The 19950-nt window shown below is 47.2% G+C and overlaps 1 protein-coding gene across 1 annotated transcript; it reads right to left on the bottom strand.

Moving 5' to 3' along the window:
• Positions 1–1052: 1052 nt before the first annotated feature.
• On the bottom strand, positions 1053–19648 carry ZNF646 (zinc finger protein 646). Its single transcript, XM_060780178.2, has 2 exons — positions 17492–19648; positions 1053–10859 (listed from the first exon to the last, which is right to left on the bottom strand). Exon 2 carries the CDS (start codon positions 10739–10741, stop codon positions 5780–5782), a length of 4962 nt encoding a protein of 1653 aa, XP_060636161.2. The 5' UTR covers positions 10742–10859; positions 17492–19648; the 3' UTR covers positions 1053–5779.
• Positions 19649–19950: the final 302 nt, after the last annotated feature.

The following is a 19950-nucleotide window of genomic DNA, read 5'->3' as shown; positions in this document are numbered from 1 at the left end:
GAGGGTAACAGTAAAATGGGGCAATCTTAACCAAAAATGCTTGTCTTAAATTGTTCGATTGTGAAAGACACAGGAAGAGCTTTGTGGGAAAGAGCTATTTTAAACGTCACAACTGGGGATCACCACAACATAAGGAATTTTATTAAGGGGCCGTGGTATTAGGAAGGTTGAAAACCACTGTGTTAAAGTATCCAGCCAGGGGCATTTCATCTTACAAAGAAAACAAAGAGGAAAAATGTGCAGGTACAGCTGTACCAGGAGCTCCAATTTTATTTGCTTTGCATTGAATGTTTGTTTGCAGTCCTGAGTTTCAGAGACTCTGCAGATAGGCGGCTTCTTTTGGTTGCAGTTATAGGGCAAGCCACCTGTCCATCATTGTTAAGTTTTGATCCTGCCCCTTGCTCAGAGTAATTGGGAGGGGAAGTGAGCCATTTTGTTAGTCAGTCTCAGCCAGCTTTAAGAATTTCCAGGGTCACAGAAATTCCAACAGAAACAGAAGGGAAAGAAATCCAGAGGAGAACAGCTTTAAGAGACTCCTAAGGAACTCCAGGGAAGCATTCCCTCAGCTTTGGGAATTTCCAGAAAACAGCCCTAAAGACTAAAGAACTCCAGCTGGAGAATATCCACTGTTTTGCTGGTAGGTCCACTCGGCGTCCGAGAAGCAGTTCGGCCCGGTAGCAGAGCCCAGACCAGTGAGGGTTGGATTTCAGTCAGCCTGGGAGAAGTTAAAAAGGGGGTTTTCCTTTAAAGAAGAAGTTACTGAAGATAGTTGCCTGTCCTCCGTGGGCAAGTTTAGGAATTCACCAGTTCCCTAGAAGCTTGGAATTATTTGCTTTATTTTGCTAAAGATAAGAGAAGTTCCCGTTTGTTCATTAATAAAAGACTTTGTTGTACTTCTCAAGCCATCTGAAGATTCTTTGTAGTGGAAACCTCTGAGAACTTATCCTTAGGCCCCTGGCTTCCCGCTGGGCAAAAGTTACACATCCTATTTTTAAAGCCAACCAATTTCAGGTCCAGCGGCGACAGAACAGAATATATATATAGAAACACTGTTTTTTAGAAACCAAGAACAATTTATTTGCAGTTTTAAAGTGTTTCACATATCAGGCATGGCCACCAGGAGGTGCCACATACCCATGCGATCGACGTTCCAGGAAAAAAAAACCTGGGGTGAAGGGCATCTAATAGGGCAGAGCGAGGAGGATCAAAACTCCAGTTACCTCCTCATCTCTGGAAGGGCAGTGAGAACTAGTAAGTTAGGTCTAGTGAGTTAGAACTAGTGAGTTAGAAAGGAGAATGACTTAACATTTGAGAAGTGCCTATTATTCATGACATCCCAACCCCTTAAAAAAAATCCCAACAACCCAAAAATATTCACACGTACATCTAAGTACAATGGTGATATTTAGAGAACTGTTTCAAGAAGGCAGAGGGGAGTAAGGAAAGCAATCCCAAACAAACACTTGGAAATGCTGTTGTGACTTTCTTGGGAGGGCTTTTGCTGAAGCCAAGTTGTCAGTTGTTGAGAACAGCAGCATAAGACAGGACCAGAGAGTCAACGTGTAGTACATAACGGTGACGTAAGAATAAAAATGGAAGAGAGGGGACATATTTCAGCTGGCCAAATAAACAAATGCACATAAACACACATATATTTATATATGTCGCTCTCGCCCCAGTAAAAAATATGACTCACCTATGTTAGAAATTCTATAAAACATTCACAACTGAGAATTTGCAACTACATATAAATGGGGACTTCTGCTGAGCTGAATCGGGGGAAGAATTTGGATGGCTTCAACGCAAGACATTTGCACCCAGCGCAGGTTTATCTGCGACATATGTCAAAAAGTCCTGCCTGGATGAGATAAACATGGGGATGGCCTCGGAGACAGCCACACATCTTTTTATCCTTGCCAACCCATTCACAGAAAAGGAAAGACTGGTGCCAGTCTAGTTTCTAGTTCTGTTTCAAAAAGACTGAGCAAGGCTTTCAAAGTATTCCCGACAGCTAGGTGATCCTCACGGCCAAGAACTTCCCTCTAGAAATGTTAAACCATGTAAGAACACTTCTGTGACTCTAGAGCAGTGGTTCTCAACCTGTGGGTCCCCAGATGTTTTGGCCTACAACTCCCAGAAATCCTAACAGCTGGTAAACTGGCTGGGATTTCTGGGAGTTGTAAACCAAAACACCTGGGGACCCACAGGTTGAGAACCACTGCTCTAGAGCAATCTCCTGCCAGGGCTGTACCATTTGAGACAATGAGAGGGAAGGTCATGCCTATATGACATGGGTTGAAAACATTGCTTCCTGGCCAACTTGATGTACTAGGTTATGAAATGCAAGGAAGAGTTAAAACAGGGAAATGTTCAAATCTTCAGATCCTCTTCTTCGATTAAGCAGTGTAAACCCCAACAGAACCCTGCTGGGTCGAGGTCAACCTCAACAGAACCCTGCTGGGTCGAGGTCAACCTCAAGGCTGAAGTCAAAATGTGTCCTTAGAACAAGGAGATGAAGAGATCAGGAAATGATTCCAGTTTTCAAGATAATAATTCATTCTGGACTTATAGGAATTGGCAACCTATGGGCCAAAGAGTTTGGGAATATGATCATCCTCCAATAATGGCTATATTGTCTAGAGCAAGCATGGGCAACCTCTGGCCCTCCAGGTACTTGGGACTCCAACTCCCACAATTCCTAACAGCCAATGTTAGGAATTGTGGGAGTTGAAGTCCAAAATAGCTGGAAGGCTGAAGTTCACCCATGCCTGGTCTAGGGCTACCATAGTGGAGGAAACATTTGATCCCTCAAGTCAAGGCATGGGCAAATTTGGGCCCTCCAGGTGTTTTGGACTTCAACTCCCACCATTCTTAACAGCTTCGTGCCCCTTCCTGCTTAAGTGGCTGAGGGGAAAAAAAAGAAAGGGCCTGAGGCTATTAGGAATGGTGGGAGTGGAAGTCCAAAACACCTGGAGGGTCAAAATTGGCCCATGTCTGCTCTAGCTTCCATCCTTTGGCACTACCATCTATTATTTTGGGAAAATCTGAACATCTTTGATGACATCTACATTCTGAATTTGGCTCCAATTCACATCTTCCAAAAAGAAAACAAATACGTTTTCCACAACAGTGGTCCTCCGCATTTAGCACTGCTACCCACAACATTTGTTAGTTTAATCACCCAGAAACCCATCTAGACCAACAGCTGAGAACAACTGTTTTACAGTGTCTCAAAATAATAGCAGATTCGGGGTCAGAGTAGAAGAGACTGTGGTCATCATTTTTTTAAACAATGAGTTTTGACCCACTGAAAACAGCAGGCCAGTGGGGTCCGTTTTGGTTCAAACTGGAGCAGGGGCAGAAGGTTAAAGCAGTGGTTCTCAGATTGTGGGTCCCCAGGTGTTTTGGCCTACAACTCCCAGAAATCCCAGCCAGTTTACCAGCTGTTAGGATTTCTTGGACTTGCAGGCCAAAACATCTGGGGACCCACAGGTTGAGAAACACTGGGTTAAAGAGACCTTCCTCTCAACTGGGATAAGCAACTATTTCTGGCACCTTGGAGGGCCATGCCATTAGCGCAACCTTCAAAAATGTGAAACATTCCTCCCCCAATTTTAACACTGTTTTGGCCTTCACAGGGTCATCTCAGTCCCAACCTCTGTGTCAATTATCTTTGGGGAAAAGTCTTTTTCTTGAGGTAAAGAGAGCACCACCTCCACTGCCAAAACTGTCTCCAAGATGTGGGTTTTTGTTTTTTTTTTGAGAGGGGATAGAGGAATTAAAAATGCTGGACTCAAAAAATGTGATGGGGAAAGTGCTTTCCTCATTCCTGCTTTACACCATGGGTTTGATTAAATTTGGGTTTCCTTGTGTAATGCCCAAGCATGTGTGATTTGAAGAATCACGTCAGGGATTATACTATTTTTTTTTTAAAAAAAACAACAACTTTGAGCAATACATTGACTGGGTTGTTTGAGTTTTCCGGACTGTATAGCTATGTTCCGGAAGCATACTATCCTGACAATTTGCCTGCCTCTATGGCAGGCACCATCAGAGGTTGTGAGGTATGCCTGCCAAAGATACAGGCAAAACGTCAGGAGAGAATGCTTCTGGAACATGGCCATACAGCCCGGAAAACTCACAACAACTCAGTGATTCTGGCCATGAAAACCTTTGACAATACATTGGCTGCTGTGCCCTACTCTCCTTCTATTCCTACATTTGATATTCTCGCTTCCTCTTTCTATGTCTCAGAAGGACATTTACATGGGTGGTTATGTGATGACGACAACAAGAGAGATCTGAAGATTTGTGCACTATGGCATACAGTCACAAGCCTCAGCCTGGTGACTTTCACATGTGTGAGGAGACAACTCTCAAATAAGTTGTGTGGACAACGGTGATGGACATTGCAGTCTAAAACATCTCAATGGCACCAGACTGGGGAACGCAGCTAGAAAAAGCAGACAGATGTTTGCCCTGCGAAACCATGACCTCCAAAACTCTGTTCCCGAGGCTTAAATCTATACGGGATTGGTCTGACTGGGATTGGAAAATAAACATTTCACCGAGTTGTTGTGTGTTTTCTGGGCTGTATGGCCATGTTCCAAAAGCATTCTCTCCTGACGTTTCACCTGCATCTATGGCAGGCATCCTTACAGACCTCACAACCTCAGAGGATGCCTGCCAGAGATGCAGGTGAAACGTCAGGAGAGAATGCTTCTGGAACATGGCCATACAACTCAGAAAACACACAACAATCCAGTCATGAAAGCCTTCAACAATGAATTAAACATTTCACCGACCGTGCTGTTAAGCAGATCCTGCTTATTTCACTAGAGCTGGCCCAGGAGAACATTTTGGTGAAGTATGCTCTAATTTTGCAGAGAATTTGTTTACTCACACAGAATTCATGCTTTAAGTCAGTCACCTCTGGGGACCAACTGTAATTAACACATTCCTCTTTTAGCGAACGTTCCCAGACCCTGTTTTTAAGAAGACCAAAAATGTATGAATCCTGGACATGTTTTTGAAAAGCAAAAACTCCCCTTCTCACCAAGGAAATGTCAACTATTTTCCAGTTAAAGAGGTAGAAACCAAAAGAATTACTCCACGCCAAAGGTTCTTGTTCAGCTTCGTTCTAAACGAAGCTCCAAACCGGCATGTTGTTTTCCTTTCAAAACAGTACTTCGGTGATTTTCTCTCTAAAAACAGTAATTTAAATACCATATGTGACTTAAACATGGACTTACTACTCATTCGACTTTCCAAATGTATTTAAAAACATTACCCAAAAAAAAAGAGTTCTAAATTTCAAATCAGTAGGGCGCTTGAAGCACATGCTCAAAAGGTTTCAAGGATTCTCAATTTCAGTTCTTCAAATAGACTCCAAGACAAAAAAAAAGGTAGATGTTGCTGTAGGGAGGCATTTTAAAGGGACACAAAGGTATGGATGGAGGTTTCAGTATAACGTTCCATGAAGGAAGAGCTCAATCACTCCAATACTAACTGACCAAATGTTCTATAGAGAACGAAGGTTCACATACTCCCATCTTCCCCATACTTTTACCCCTTCCTCCCCATATTTCCACCCAAAGCTGTGCCCCTTTATATCCCCTGGCCTCACACGTGACCCCTATATGTATACTCCTTCCCTTCCTTTTTTTCCAATGCAGGGACATTTCTTTCCATGGAGAAGGCCCCCCACTCAACTATTCTAAATTTCCCTAGGGTTTACTCTCCCTGCCAGACAATCCTTGGCATACACTCTCCAAAACCCTCAGCTGCCTGACTCCATAGCCACTGGATGCCCATTGTCCTTGGCATGCGAGAGCTGGTGCTCCTGGAAGCTGAGCTGCTGAAAGAATGTCTGGGAGCACACAGGGCAAACTAAAGTCGCGTTCTCCTCCTCCTTCGTCCTGCAGCAGGCCTTGGTGTGGGCAGCCAAGCGCCGGGCAGTCCGGAAGATTCTGCTACAATGGGGGCACCGGTGGCGTTTCTTGTCCTTGTGGGTATGAAGGTGGTTCTTAAGGGCCAGGCGGTTGTAGAACTCCTTCTGGCAGGTGGGGCAGCGGTAGAGGCCAGTGGCGTGCGCCTGCTTGTGGTTGATGAGGCTACCAGCGTGGCGATATGTCCGCTCGCACCGGTCACACTTGTAAGGCCGCTCCTCCAGTGTCTGATTGGTCGGGACTGTGCCAAGAGGGGAAAGCTCATCTTCCTCAGCAATGTCACCCGCCTCCTCCCTCTGATGCCTCCTCCGGTGATGCATCAAATCCCTGGAGGCCCGGTAACTCTTACCACACTCTGAGCACTCGTAGCGTTTCTTTGAGTGTATGCGGCTGTGGTTCTTGAGAGCGATGTGGTTGGGAAAGTGTTTGGAGCACAAATGGCAGGGAAAGGAGCCTGCCGTAGCCTCCGTGGAGCTGATCCCTTGCTCCCTTCCAGAAGTGGATTTGTTCCGGTCCCATCCTTGCCGCGAGGTGCTGCCGCTATTGCCAACACCACAAGGATTGGGGCGGCGCTGGTGTTTCAGTAGCTGCCGTTGCCACTTGAAGCTCTTGCCACAATCCGGACACTGGTGACGTTTGACTTCATAGTGGATCCGCTGGTGGTTTTTGAGGGACATGAGGTTGGGATAGGCTTTGCTGCACAAGGAGCAGGTGAAGTGTCCTACCTTGTGGCTCTTTTGGTGATTGAGCAGGCTCCCAGCATGGCGGTATGTACGCCCACACTCCCCGCACCAGTAAGGCCTCTCCTCGGGATCTGGGCATTGCTTGGCAGCATTTAGAGGTTGGGCTGAATTCCCTGTCTTCCCAGCCCGCTTGGCATGAAGAGATCTCCGGGAAGGATGGGCAGAGGAGTCCCGCTTCCTCTCACGGTGCACTCGCTGGTGGCTGGCCAGCTGCTTCTGGAGCCGAAAGGCCTTGGGGCACTCAGGACACCGGTAGCGTTTGGTTTCATAGTGAGTGCGGTTGTGGTTCTTCAGAGCCATGAGGTTGTAGAACTGCTTCTGGCAGATGCTGCAATGGAACAGGCCGGTCTTGTGGGTCTGCTTGTGGTTGATCAGGCTGCCTGCATGCTTGTAGCTGCGCTCACACAAATCACACTGGAAGGGGCGCTCCGAGGAGTCCTCTTCTTCAGCAACTGGGGAATTTTCTTCTCCAACTATCACTTCTTTCTCTTCTTCTAACTTCTTGTCTTCTTGAGCAAGATGCAGGGGCCAATGGGCTTCCAATACTGTTTTCCCCTCATACAGCTCTCCACAGATATCAAACAGCTGGGCCTTCCTGCACTCTGGCTGACTAGCCTTCAGTTGTCTTCCTGATTTTTCCTCTCTAGTAGGAAATACTGGAGACTTAGCGTACGGCAGATCTTCCTGGTTTTGAAGCACTGTAACCCTATGATCCAGAGGCTCTTCCTTAGGCACTGTATAAGAAAATGGTGGGTCTTCTGCTGCGACAGTGACTGGTTGCCGATTTATTGGCACACTGCCACTTAGCTTGCATCTTGGATGGTTGCGGAGGTGGTTCTTATAAGCTGACAAGTTGGGGTACGGACGGCAACAGACACTGCATTGGTAATCTCCAATCTGGTGGATTTTCTTATGGTTGACTAAGCTGCCACCGTGGCGGTAGGTTTTCCCACACTGGCTGCAGGCATAAGGCCGGTTGTCCAGGAGCTCCATGGGAGCAGCAGGCACCTCCACTGGAAGTGGTGGTGGCTGGTCCTCCTCTACACGGGAAGCTCGTCGGAGCTGCATGGAAGTGTCGGCCAAGGCAGCAGCTTTCTCCTCCAGATGTCCTTCGCTGTGCTTCTCCAAGCTGGCCATATCATCGAATGTCTGACCACAGTAGCCACAGATATGTGAGAGGAGCTGCTCCTCTTCTCGTTCCCCACCACCATCCAACTGCTCCTCTGCCTCCTTTTTGAGCTCCACATCCTGCTCATCTCCCTGGGTTTCTCCCTCTTCATGCAACAGACTGTGATGCTGCTGGAGGTCCTCTTCGCTGGGAAATATCATGCCACAGAAGCTGCAGAGGAAGGGTTTCTCCTCGGCACTGCCATCTATGCCGGGGCTGCCTTCAGAGGATGCCGTGGCCCTGGTATGCGCATGAAAATGGTTTTTTAGAGCTGTAAGACTGGAATATTCTTTGGGGCACAGGGAACACTGGTAGATGCCAAGTTGGTGGGTCTGTTTATGGATCACCAAACTACTGGCCTGGTCAAAGTCCAGCCCACATTGGTCACAGACATGGGGGGTTACTTCAGTGTCACCTGACAAAGGCGAGGGAGCTTGAGACTGCCAACCATTTGGGACAGCATCTTCTTCCAAAACATTACAGCTGTCACTTAGCTCATCTCCTGAAGGCAGCAACACAGGGAAGGCAGCTCCATCTTCAAGTTCACCATCCTCTTCCTCGTTCATAGCTATTGTGGTCTCAGACTGTGTCCTCCTGGGTCTCTGATGCCCACGCAAGTGGCTCTTAAGTGAAGCTACGTTTTGGAAGTGCTTACCGCAAACTGAGCAGCTGAAATCCCCTGTCTGATGTGTCTGTTTGTGGTTGATGAGACTCCCTGAGTGCCGATAAGACTTGCCGCACTGGTCACAACCATACAACCGCTGGAGGGAACTGGGGGACTCAGTCCTCTCAGCCATCCCTTCTGACAGTTCCCTTTCATTGCCATGCTGCAAGACATGACTCTGCAGGCCATCTGCACTGGCAAAGGTCATTCCACACTGGTGGCAGACATGGGCCACCTTTGAGTCAGGAAGGACATCCTCGGCCACAGCTTCTCCGTTCTCTAGAGCTTCCACATCCTGCTTGATAGCTTGGAGGAGATCTGCCTCTTGTGGATGAAAGCCACTGAGTTTGGGAACTGTTGCCACTTCCATGTCCTCAGCTGAGGGCAGGTGGCGCAGCTGATGGAGCTGGAACTCAGCCTCCTCCTCAAAACTCTCCCCACATCTGCTGCATGTGAGACCGCCCCCTTGTTCTCGGCCACGCATACGGGCAGCCCGCAAATGTACTCGCACATGATTCCGTAGCGCCATAAGGTTGGAATACTGTTTGGGGCAGATGGAGCACTGGAATATCCCTGTCTGGTGGGTGTGGCGGTGGTTCACAAGACTGCCGCGGTGCCGGTAACTCCGGCCACAATCCCCACACCTGTAGGGCCGGTCTTCCTCTTCAATGTCTCTTTCCTCCTCTTCCTTCAGGCAGGAGACTCCTCTCCAGACATCTGGTGGCTGTGGACAGTAGTCTCTGTGATTTCCGGGGCTGTCCTCACCTTGATGCATGTCTGAAACAGCAGAAAGATGCTGGGATGCTTCCTCCATGGTAGATGAGCTGAGCTTGGACTTCAGGTGGACCCGCAAATGGTTCTTCAAGGCAGCCAAGTTGTAGAGCTGTTTCGAGCAGACGGTACAACTGTAGACTCCAATCTGGTGGCTCTTTTTGTGGTTGATGAGACTTCCAGCATGGCGGTAAGTCCTGCCACAGTCTTCACAGCGGAATGGCCGCTCCTCCAATAAGGAATATCCTTCCTCTCCTTTCAGACTTGCTTCCCAAGTGCCATTGGAGCCAGGGGCTGGTTGAGAGGGACTACTGCTTTCCTCCTCCTCTTCATCTGCCTCCTCTGGATAGAGACAACTATGTTCCTTCAGCTCCTCCTCATCAGCAAAAGTTCCACCGCAGCGAACACACAGCTCCCCATCTGGGTTGCAGCGTTCACCACCCCCTGCCTTGGAGGTGTCTTTGAGGCTGCATGGGGCACTGTCCCCTAGGTTTGTGCCTGCTGGGGGAGGTTGATAAATGTCCAGCTTGGCCAAGGTCTCTATGGAGTCCTCCTCCCAGATGTTGTGTTCAGAGCCTTCCCAAGCTGGCAGGCCGGTCATCTTGCTTTCATCCTGGTTGTGGGCCTTCTGGTGGCTCAACAGCTCCGAGGGGAGGCGGAAGGCCTTGTGGCAAAAGCGACACTTGTAGGGCCGATACTCTGAATGGAGACGAGTGTGACTCTTGAGTGCCATAAGGTTGGAGAAGGCCTTGAAGCACATGGCACACTGGTAGACGCCCAATGTATGGCTCTGCTTGTGATTGGTCAGGCTGCCTGCATGCTTGTATGCCTTGTCACACTGGTTGCATTTGTAGCGCCGTTCCTCCTCTGTGGCTCTGAGCCCTCCAATCATGGCTGCCTCCTCTTCTTCACTCTGGTGCACTGGGAGCTGTTCCTCCTTCTCCTTTTCCACCTTGATTGGAAATCCCAGCTGAGAAAAGTCAGCAGGCACCACCGACTCAGCAATGTACTTCTCCAGGTTGGTCAGCAGGCTTCTGCTGCTGCCTTCCATCCCAGAATAGGCGTCGCCATCTGATGAAGACTTGTCCTGGACCTTCTGGATGGTACAGCTGTCTCCATTACTTTCCTCCTCCTCCTGCTCCTGGTTGAGACGGGCCAAACAGCGGTGATTGGCCAGCTGGGAGGAAGTCCGGAATCCCCGCCCACAGTCCAGACATTTGTGACGCTTCTCCTCCAGATGGGTGCGGAGATGGCTTTTGAGGGCCATGGGGTTGGAGAAGTCTTTACGGCATACCAGGCAGTGGAAGAGTCCCACCTCATGGGTGTGCCTGTGGTTCACCAGGCTCCCAGCATGGCGGTAACTGCGTGGACACTGCTTACACTTGTAGGGACGTTCCTCCTGTCCAGCAGGCTGTTCGGAGGCCAGGGCAGCGTCCCCCTCGGCCATCGCTCACATCAGATGTCCTTTCTGCTCTCCCTCTTCTTCAAAGAGCAAGCTTGGGTCATTCCGAGGCAGAATGCCACCCCACTTGTTTCCTCTTCCGCAAATGTTCTAATGGCAGGACCTACAGACACAAAACAAGGACAATAAAGAAAAAGATCAGTACGTTTTATAGAAGGACTGAGTATCACTATGGGTAGAACTCTGTCCTGCCCATGAATTTGCTTTTAAACTAGACCATATGTGTGCCCCTCTGTGAAAATGAGTTTGATACCCCTAAATTAGTTGTTGTGTGCCTTCAAGTCAATTCTGCCTTGGAGCCCCCAGTGGCGCAGTGGGTTAAAGCCCTGTTCCGGCAGGACTGAAGACCAACAGGTCGCAGGTTCGAATCCGGGGAGAGGCGGATGAGCTCCCTCTATCAGCTCCAGCTCCTCATGCGGGGACATGAGAGAAGCCTCCAACAAGGATGATAAAACATCAAAATCATGCGGGTGTCCCCTGGGCAACGTACTTGCAGACAGCCAATTCTCTCACAACAGGACGCTCCTGACACGATAAAAAAAAAATCTGCCTTATATCAACCCTATCACGGGGATTTATTTATTTATTTATTTAAAGCATTGATATTCCACCCTTCTCACTCCGAAGGGGACTCAGGGTGGAGCACGGCATATATATGGCAAACATTCAATGCCGGGACACAAATTCATATACACGTACATAAACATTAAAAATATTTATCTCAATATTAAAATACACCATTTAAAACTGTCCTAGTCATTAGCGTCAATTCTAATTGGCCTGGTAATCTTTCCTATTGCTGCTTTATTGCCCTGTCCCGAAAGCTTGGTCCCACAACCAAGTTTTTACTATCCTTCTAAAGGACAGGAGAGAGGGGGGCCGACCTGATCTCACCAGGAAGGGAGTTTCATAGGCAGGGAGCAATCACAGAGAAGGCCCTGTCTCTTGTCCCCACCAATCGCACCTGTGACAATGGCGGGACGGAAAGCAGGGCCTCCCCAGAGGATCTTAATCTCTGCGATGGTTTTCTTGGCAAGATTTTCTTGACAAGATTGGTTCAGAGGCATTTTACCTTTTATTTTCCTCTGAGCATGAGAGAATATGACTTTTTCAAAATAATTCAGGAAGTTTCTGTAGCCAAGGTGTGATTTGAACCCTGGTCTCCAGAGTCATGTTCCAACACTCAAACCATGCTGCCTCTCTCTATCAAAAAATACCAGACAGAAAATGATGTGACAAAATAGGGTGCCTGGACTCTGGCTCTCTGGATCAGTGAGGTGTGTGGGAAGCAACAGCCCTTTCCTCAAGAGAGGATCTATCATGGAGATCAGTGGTTCCCAACTTTTTTTTGACCAGGGACCATTTGACCAGGAACCACTTTGCCCAGGGACCACTCTCCAACATTAGCACCAAAAGTGTTACAGATCAGTTTTTGGTAAACTTTAGATTCATTTTGGTTATTTGGGTTGCCGATTCAGAAAACTGCATTGGATAGATCACATCAGTTCTAGTTTTTGATATATAATATATTCCACCCAGTAGTAATCATCTGCTTACCCACAGAAACCTTATTTAATAAGCCTCGGCACTATAAGAGGGTTTTGCGAGACCAGTTGATCCCGTTGCAACAGTGTAGTAATGGTGAGGCCGCGGACCATATTTTAGTTCTTATGGACCACTGGTGGTCCACGGACCATAGACTGGGAACCACTGACATAGATTGTGTGTATTGGGTTAAACATTGCCTGGAGCAAACTCGTCTGTCTCTCGGCATTTTCCCTCCGTGCCAAACAGACTTAAGACAATAGAGATGACTCTTTTGACAGGTTTGAACACAGCACTTGCAAAAGGCTCTTTTCTCCCATCCATCCACAGTTCCACCTGCTCACTTCTGATTTTCACTGTGTAAAATTTCAGCATCTGACTTCTATGCATTATACTCAATCTTTTCCATGTAGCCCCTGGGTAAAACTGCTGCTGAACTTGCTGACCGAAAGGTCGGTGGTTCGAATCCAGGAGCTGGGTGAGCTCCCACTATTAGCCCCAGCTTCTGCAACCCAGCAGTTCGAAAACATGCAAATGTGAGTATATCAATAGGTACTGCTCCGGTGGGAAGGTAACAGCGCTCAATGCAGTCATGCCAGCCACATGGCCTCAGAGGTGCCTATGGACAACGCCGACTCTTTGGCTGAGAAATGGAGATGAGCACCACCTCCCAGAATTGGACACGACTAGATTTAATGTCAAGGGGGAAACCTTTACCTTTATTTCATGGTAACATCTCTCAGAGAACAGTGTTCCTCTATTACAACAAAAAACTAGAGACTCATAGAATACTCAAGACTGTATAAATGCATTGCAGATTGAACTTCTATGACCTTTAGCTTGCTTTGCTTGTTCCACACAAGAGTACATATGAATTGGTTATGTTCTGCGATTGTGCATATACATTTGAGCTAGAAAGTGCCCTATATCAAGTGCAGAAATTGTGTAGACTTTCAGATGTGGCTGAACTGCAACTCCCAGCATTCCTTATCAAAGGCTCTGCAGGCTACAATGGCTGAGAGTTACAGTCCGACCATATCTGTAAGGCTCATGAAATTCCCACTCCTCGCAAACACACAGGCCACTAAGGTACTCTGGTTTTGCTCAATCTACCCGCCTCTGCTCCAAGTATAGACCCAGTGTGGATAGATACTCTGTAAATATGCCTTGCCATGGATCTCATTGCAAGAACGAATCTCCATGAGAGAAGTGGAAGTTGAACTTCTTAGTAAAGGGCTTTTATTAAAATGAATGGTGTGTACAATTTCAAAAAGTGGGGAACACGTGGTCTCCATATGTTGCTTAATTTCCACCTCACCTCAGATTGTGCTAACTAGGGTTTATGGGAACTGCAGTTCAAAAACAAAACAAAATTTGAGAGCCATGTGTTCCCACCACCGCATGTCAATGAATACTAGCTGTTTTCGGGGAGAAGGACAATGGGCAGATGCCACTGACTTTGTGCCTTGCTTGTACGCTTCTTAGATGCACCTTTGTTCAATCTATACATATAAATTTGTTAGGGGCATCCAACGAAGAAACAAAACTCAAAAACCCCCCAACAAAACTTAACCAAAATTCCCGTGTCCATACCACAACCCACAAGGTATAAACATATCTACTCAAAATGAAAAACAACACAACAACACACTCACAAAACGGCAAAAGAATAAAACTCAAAAAACCCCCAACGAAACTTAACCAAAATTCCCATGCTCATAACACAACCCACAAGGTACAAACATATCTACTCAAAATGAAAAACAACACAACAACACACTCAAAACGGTAAAAAAACAAAACTCAAAAAAACCCCAACGAAACTTAACCAAAATTCCCATGCTCATAACACAACCCACAAGGTACAAACATATCTACTCAAAATGAAAAACAACACAACAACACACTCACAAAACGGCAAAAGAATAAAACTCAAAAAAACCCCAACGAAACTTAACCAAAATTCCCATGCTCATAACACAACCCACAAGGTACAAACATATCTACTCAAAATGAAAAACAACACAACAACACACTCAAAACGGCAAAAAAACAAAACTCAAAAAAACCCCAACGAAACTTAACCAAAATTCCCATGCCCATAACACAACCCACAAGGTACAAACATATCTACTCAAAATGAAAAACAACACAACAACACACTCACAAAACGGCAAAACAACTGAGCATGCGCATTGGCGCTCAGCCGCAAGTTCCCTGACGCGCGCACATGGCCTTCCGGCCAACGTTCCCTCTGCGGAAACCATGCCCACTCCAAGCCCCGCTGCGCCGCTTCCCGCACACACACACCCCCTGCCGCACACACACACGCAACCCCACACTCCATCACTCCCCCGCTGCCGCACGCACACATGCAACCCCACTCCCCCCGCCGCCGCACACACACACGCAACCCCACGCTCCATCACTCCCCCCGCCACCGCACGCACACATGCAACCCCACTCCCCCGCCGCCGCACACACACGCAAGCCCACTCCCCCCGCCGCCGCACACACACACGCAACCCCACGCTCCATCACTCCCCCTGCCGCCGCACACACACACGCAACCCCATGCTCCATCACTCCCCCGCCCCAATCTTACCTCCTTTTACTTCACGCCACCTCCAAAACCCACCCCGCCCCTTCCTGCCCTGTCAAAATCTAGGAAAGACAGGAAGGAAGGAAAGAAGGAAGAAAGAGAAAGGGAGGTAAAGAAAAAGGGGGAAGGAAGGAAAGTTAGAGAAAGAAGGAAGAAGAAAAGGAAAGAAAAGGAAAGATGGAGGGAAAGAAAAGAGAGACAGCAGAAAAGAAAGAAAAAGGGGGAAGGAAGGAAAGAGATAGAGAAAGAAGAGGAGAAGGAAAGATGGGAGGGAAGGAAGGAAGGAAGGAGGGAAAGAAGGAGAGAAAGAGGGAAGATTGGCCACAGCAACACGTGACGGGTAAAGGTTATTTCTATTATTATTATGCTATTGTTCCTATGAGACCCTGGGGGAATGGGAGAGGTGTCAGGTCCCAGAGGCAATGCATTGCATTATTGTTATTGTTATGATGGTGGTAAAATAAAAGGAAATAAAAAGTGAAAGAAGGAAGCAAACAGGGAGGGAAGAAAGGCAAAGGAAGAAAGGGGGAGGGAATGAAGGAAAGAGAGAAGGATGAAACCAAGTAGTGAAAGAAAGAAAGAGGTAGAGAAGGAAGAAAGGAGAGAAAGGGGGAGGAAAAGGGGGAAAGAATAGGTAGGGACCTCTCTTTCATAATAGTCCAGATATCTACCTCAACTTTGATAAGTTTTACTATAGGCCACAGCAACGTGTGGCAGGACACAGCTAGTGCTTCATTAAGCTGCTCAAGATTCAACCAAAATTATGGAATTCATTGCTACAAGATGACAATATTAACTTGCTTAGATGCTTTTGGAAGGAGAGAGGTGAAATTAGTCTAATGGTGTAGTGGGAGTAGGCCAGAATGGGCCTAAATTTAGATAGATCTTCAACTGGGAGTCATGTGTGTCTGATCTCTACCTAAGTGTGCTCTAACACAGCAATCCTCAAACTTTCCAGTGTGAGGGAATGGCATTCCACCAATTCCCAAAAAAAACGCCCAGGACTTGGTAAAGGGATGCATTAGCAGGCATCTCTTTCCTTTCTGAAAACTCTTACAGTCCAGCAGCCAAAGGACTGTCATCAGTTCACAGATCACCCTTGTGAACACTATTTCTCTAACAAGTTTCTCTTTCTAATGCCTACAACTAGGTGGAGTCAATCTATGCCTCTCCAGATGTTGTTGGACAACTCCTATGACTTCTTGTCATTTGTCCAACTCTGTCACTCCTTCCCACCTGCTACTAAGGAGGCTGTCCAGGTCCTGAACCGGTGCTTGGCCACTGTGATTGTCTAGATGAGGGAGAACAAATTGAAATTGAATCCAGACAAGACAGAGGTACTCCTGGTCAATCGCAAGGCCAAACAGGGCATAGGGTTACAGCCTGTGTTGGATGGGGGTTACACTCCCCCTGAAGACACAGGTTTGCAGCTTGGATGTGATCCTGGACTCATCATTGAGCATGGAACCCCAGGTCTCGGCGGTGACTAGGGGAGCATTTGCACAGTTAAAACTTGTGCGCCAGCTGCGCCCATACCTTGGGACTTGGCCACGGTAGTCTACACTCTGGTTACATCCCGTATAGACTACTGCAACGTGCTCTACATGGGGTTACCTTTGAAGACTGTTCAGAAGCTTCAATTGGTCCAACTGATGGCAGCCAGATTACTAACAGGAGTGGCGCTCAGGGAGCATACAACTCCACTGTTGTGCCAGCTCTACTGGCTGCCAGTTTGCTACCGGGCACAATTCAAAGTGCTGGCTTTAGCCTATAAAGCCCTAAATGGTTCTGGTCCAACTTACTTGTCCAAACACAACTCCCCTTATGAACCATCTAGGATGTTAAGATCGTCTGGGGAGGCCCTGCTCTCAACTCCGTCTGAGTCACAAATAGGTCTGGTGGGGACGAGAGACAGGGCCTTCTCAGTGGTGGCCTCTCGGCTATGGAACGCCCTTCCTAGGGACATTAGATCAGCTCCCTCCCTTTTGACTTTCAAAAAAAAAGTCAAAACCTGGCTGTTTGAGCAGGCGTTTGAAATGGCAATGCAATGGACATAGGAATATGGAACAATCAGACTATGAGATCGGATTACGTTTTTATCTTGGAGACGAAATGATTTGCTTTTATTAATGTGTTATGGTCTTAATTGATATGTAAATGCTTTTAAATGTTTTTATGATATTGTTGGCATTGAACTGTTGCTTGTGAACTGCCTCGAGTCGCCTGCGGGCTGAGAGGGGTGGTATAAAAATGCAGCAAATAAATAAGTTTGCAATGTTATCTAGGGCTGATGGGAACTTTAGCACAACAGAAGACATAGCCAACTTTAACACTACTACAACCGAGATAAGATTAACAGCATTATTGTCATTTATGAGAGGAGGAGAGGGCTTTGTGATTTTGGTCTGGGTTTGTTTTTCATTTCTAATATTCCAGCAAAGCATTTGGAAATTAATGTTACCTTTCTTTGTACGAATTTGTTTGGTGGGTTGGAAAAACCCAGCAGTGTCTGCACAAATGGGTAAAGACAGCACTGAGGTTATGGTTTTTGATTCTAAAGGTATTTATAAGAAGTGTTGGTTGCTTACCTCTCAGATTATGCTGAGCATCCTTGGCAAACAGAAAATTTCTCTAACAGAAGTTGACTTAAATTTCCTTCTCCAAAAAGCAGGCATATGAAGTCATTAGTAACACACACATATATTGAGGAACAGAGGATTGTGAATGTCCTAAATCTGAACAGGTAGTTTCAAGAGTTCAAGTCATTGTGAACATAGTCAGGATTTTCCATTTTAAAAAGGATCTCCAAAATTTTCCGCTTTCAGTTCAAAAATGTCACAAAAGTAATGGTCTAAAAAAATCAAGTCTGAAAAACACACAAGATCCCTGAGTGCGCAGAGTGGAAGGCAGATTTCAAAGCTTCACAATGGGCCTGAATACAAAACTTAAAAATACAGGTAGAAAACCCAGACTGTCATCTCAAACAGTTGAAAGCAATGGAGGCCCCACAAGTGTAGAAATCAAAATATGATGTTATAAGAAACTGTGACTTCCAACAGAGGCAGTGCTTTGTGATGGACTTGAGGTCGAAATTATCTGGGAAGCATCACCTGTGACCTGTGTATGTTTCCACGAACGTATCAGAAATGCAAAAGACAACTGGATGTAGAAGGACACAGGGAGAGGCAGTGACCATCAATGGGACTTCGTGAAAAGGAGAAAGTCGAAAAATCAGCGTTTCCAGGTTTAGAAATCAAAATATGATTTTGTAGGAGCGCCAACCGTGACTTCCAACAGAGGCAGTGCTTTGTGATGGGTTGGAGAGCCAAATGAACTTAAGAAGGAGCAGGTATTGTCTGTGATCTGTCTGTACTCCACTGAGGTGTCGAGACGCAGAAGCAACCTGAACAAAAATGGGTGCAAGGAGAGAAGATGACCATCCAAGGTAGATGTAGGGCGTCGATGGGACTTCAGTAAGAAACAGAAAGCGAAGTCTACTTCAAAATTCAAGCCATGTGGTCCCACTTCTGGGAGGCTCCAGCAATGCAAAAGACATTTGGATGTCAGGGAGAGGCAGTGACCATCAATGGTACTTTGTGAAAAAGAGATAGTTGAAAAACCAACGTTCCCAGGTTTAGAAATCAAAATATGATTTTGGAAGCGCTCGAACCATGACTTCCAGCAGAGGCAGTGCTTTGTGATGGGTTGGAGATCCAAATGAACTTAAGAAGGAGCAGATATTGTCTGCGATGTGTCTGTATTCCACTGAGGTGTCAGACACAGACGAAGATGGACACAAGGAGAGACTACGACCATCCAACGTAGATGTAGGGCAGCGATGGGACTTCAGGAAGAAACAGAAAGCAAAGTCTCCTTTAGAGTTCAAGCCATGTGGTCCCACTTCTGGGAGGCTCCAGTCCTGGGGAAGAAAGGGGCATGGAGATCCAAAGGAACTTAAGAAGGGGCAGATATTGTCTGAGATGTGTCTGTATTCCACTGAGGTGTCAGACACAGACGAAGATGGACACAAAGAGAGACTATGACCATCCAACGTAGATGTAGGGCAGCAATGGGACTTCAGGAAGAAACAGAAAGCAAAGTCTCCTTCAGAGTTCAAGCCATGTGGTTCCACTTCTGAGGGGCTCCAGTCCTGGGGAAGAAAGGGGCCTGGAGATCCAAATGAACTTAAGAAGGAGCAGATATCGTCTGTGATGTGTCTGTATTCCACTGAGGTGTCAGAGATGCAGAAGGGACGCAGACGAAGATGGACACAAGGACAGACTACAACCATCCAAGGTAGATGTAGGGCAGCGATGGACTTCAGGAAGAAACGGAAAGCAAAGTCTCCTTCAGAGTTCAAGCCATGTGGTCCCACTTCTGGGAGGCTCCAGTCCTGGGGAAAGAAGCCCCAGAGTCCACTCAGGCTCCATCCCTGGGGTAGAGAGGGGAGACTGAGGCACCTCTTGAGGGAAGACACACCGGCTCTCTTCCTGGAGAAGAAGGGGTCGCTCAGCTGGAGGCAAAGGAGGGCAAGGCAGCGAGCAGGCCCTTGCTACTCCCAGGAGGGCCTTCAATGGCCCCCAAAGCCCTTCCTCTCCGAGGCAGGAGGCTCCCTCTTGGAAGAAGTCCCAGAGACCAGGGCAACAACAAATACTTCCTTTTGTTGCTAGGAAACAGGAAATGCGCACCCGCCAAAGCGTTCCCCCTCCAGCCACAACGAGGCTTCACTTCCGGTGTCACGCCCCAAAGAGGTCCCCTCCAACTCCCACAATTCCTAACAGCCTCAGGCCCTTTTCTTTTCCCCCTCAGCCGCTTAAGCGGCTGAGGGGGAAAAGAAAAGGGCCTGAGGCTGTTAGGAATTGTGGGAGTTGGAGTCCAAAACACCTGGAGGGCCAATTTTTTCCCGTGGAGCCTGTTTTCACTCAAAGCGGAAATCGTTCTATTAGTATAGCTCTATGTTTTATCAGCACTTCCGATCTACTGCTCTACTGCTTTTCCCCAATGCAAAACATAGAGCCGATTCGCCATAGAGTTCTCCAGTGCTAGA

Source organism: Anolis sagrei, chromosome 6, assembly GCF_037176765.1.
Source record: "Anolis sagrei isolate rAnoSag1 chromosome 6, rAnoSag1.mat, whole genome shotgun sequence".
Classification (NCBI taxonomy): domain Eukaryota; kingdom Metazoa; phylum Chordata; class Lepidosauria; order Squamata; family Dactyloidae; genus Anolis; species Anolis sagrei.
The sequence above is the reverse complement of the archived record's forward strand: the minus strand, read 5'-3'. Positions and strand labels throughout refer to the sequence as shown.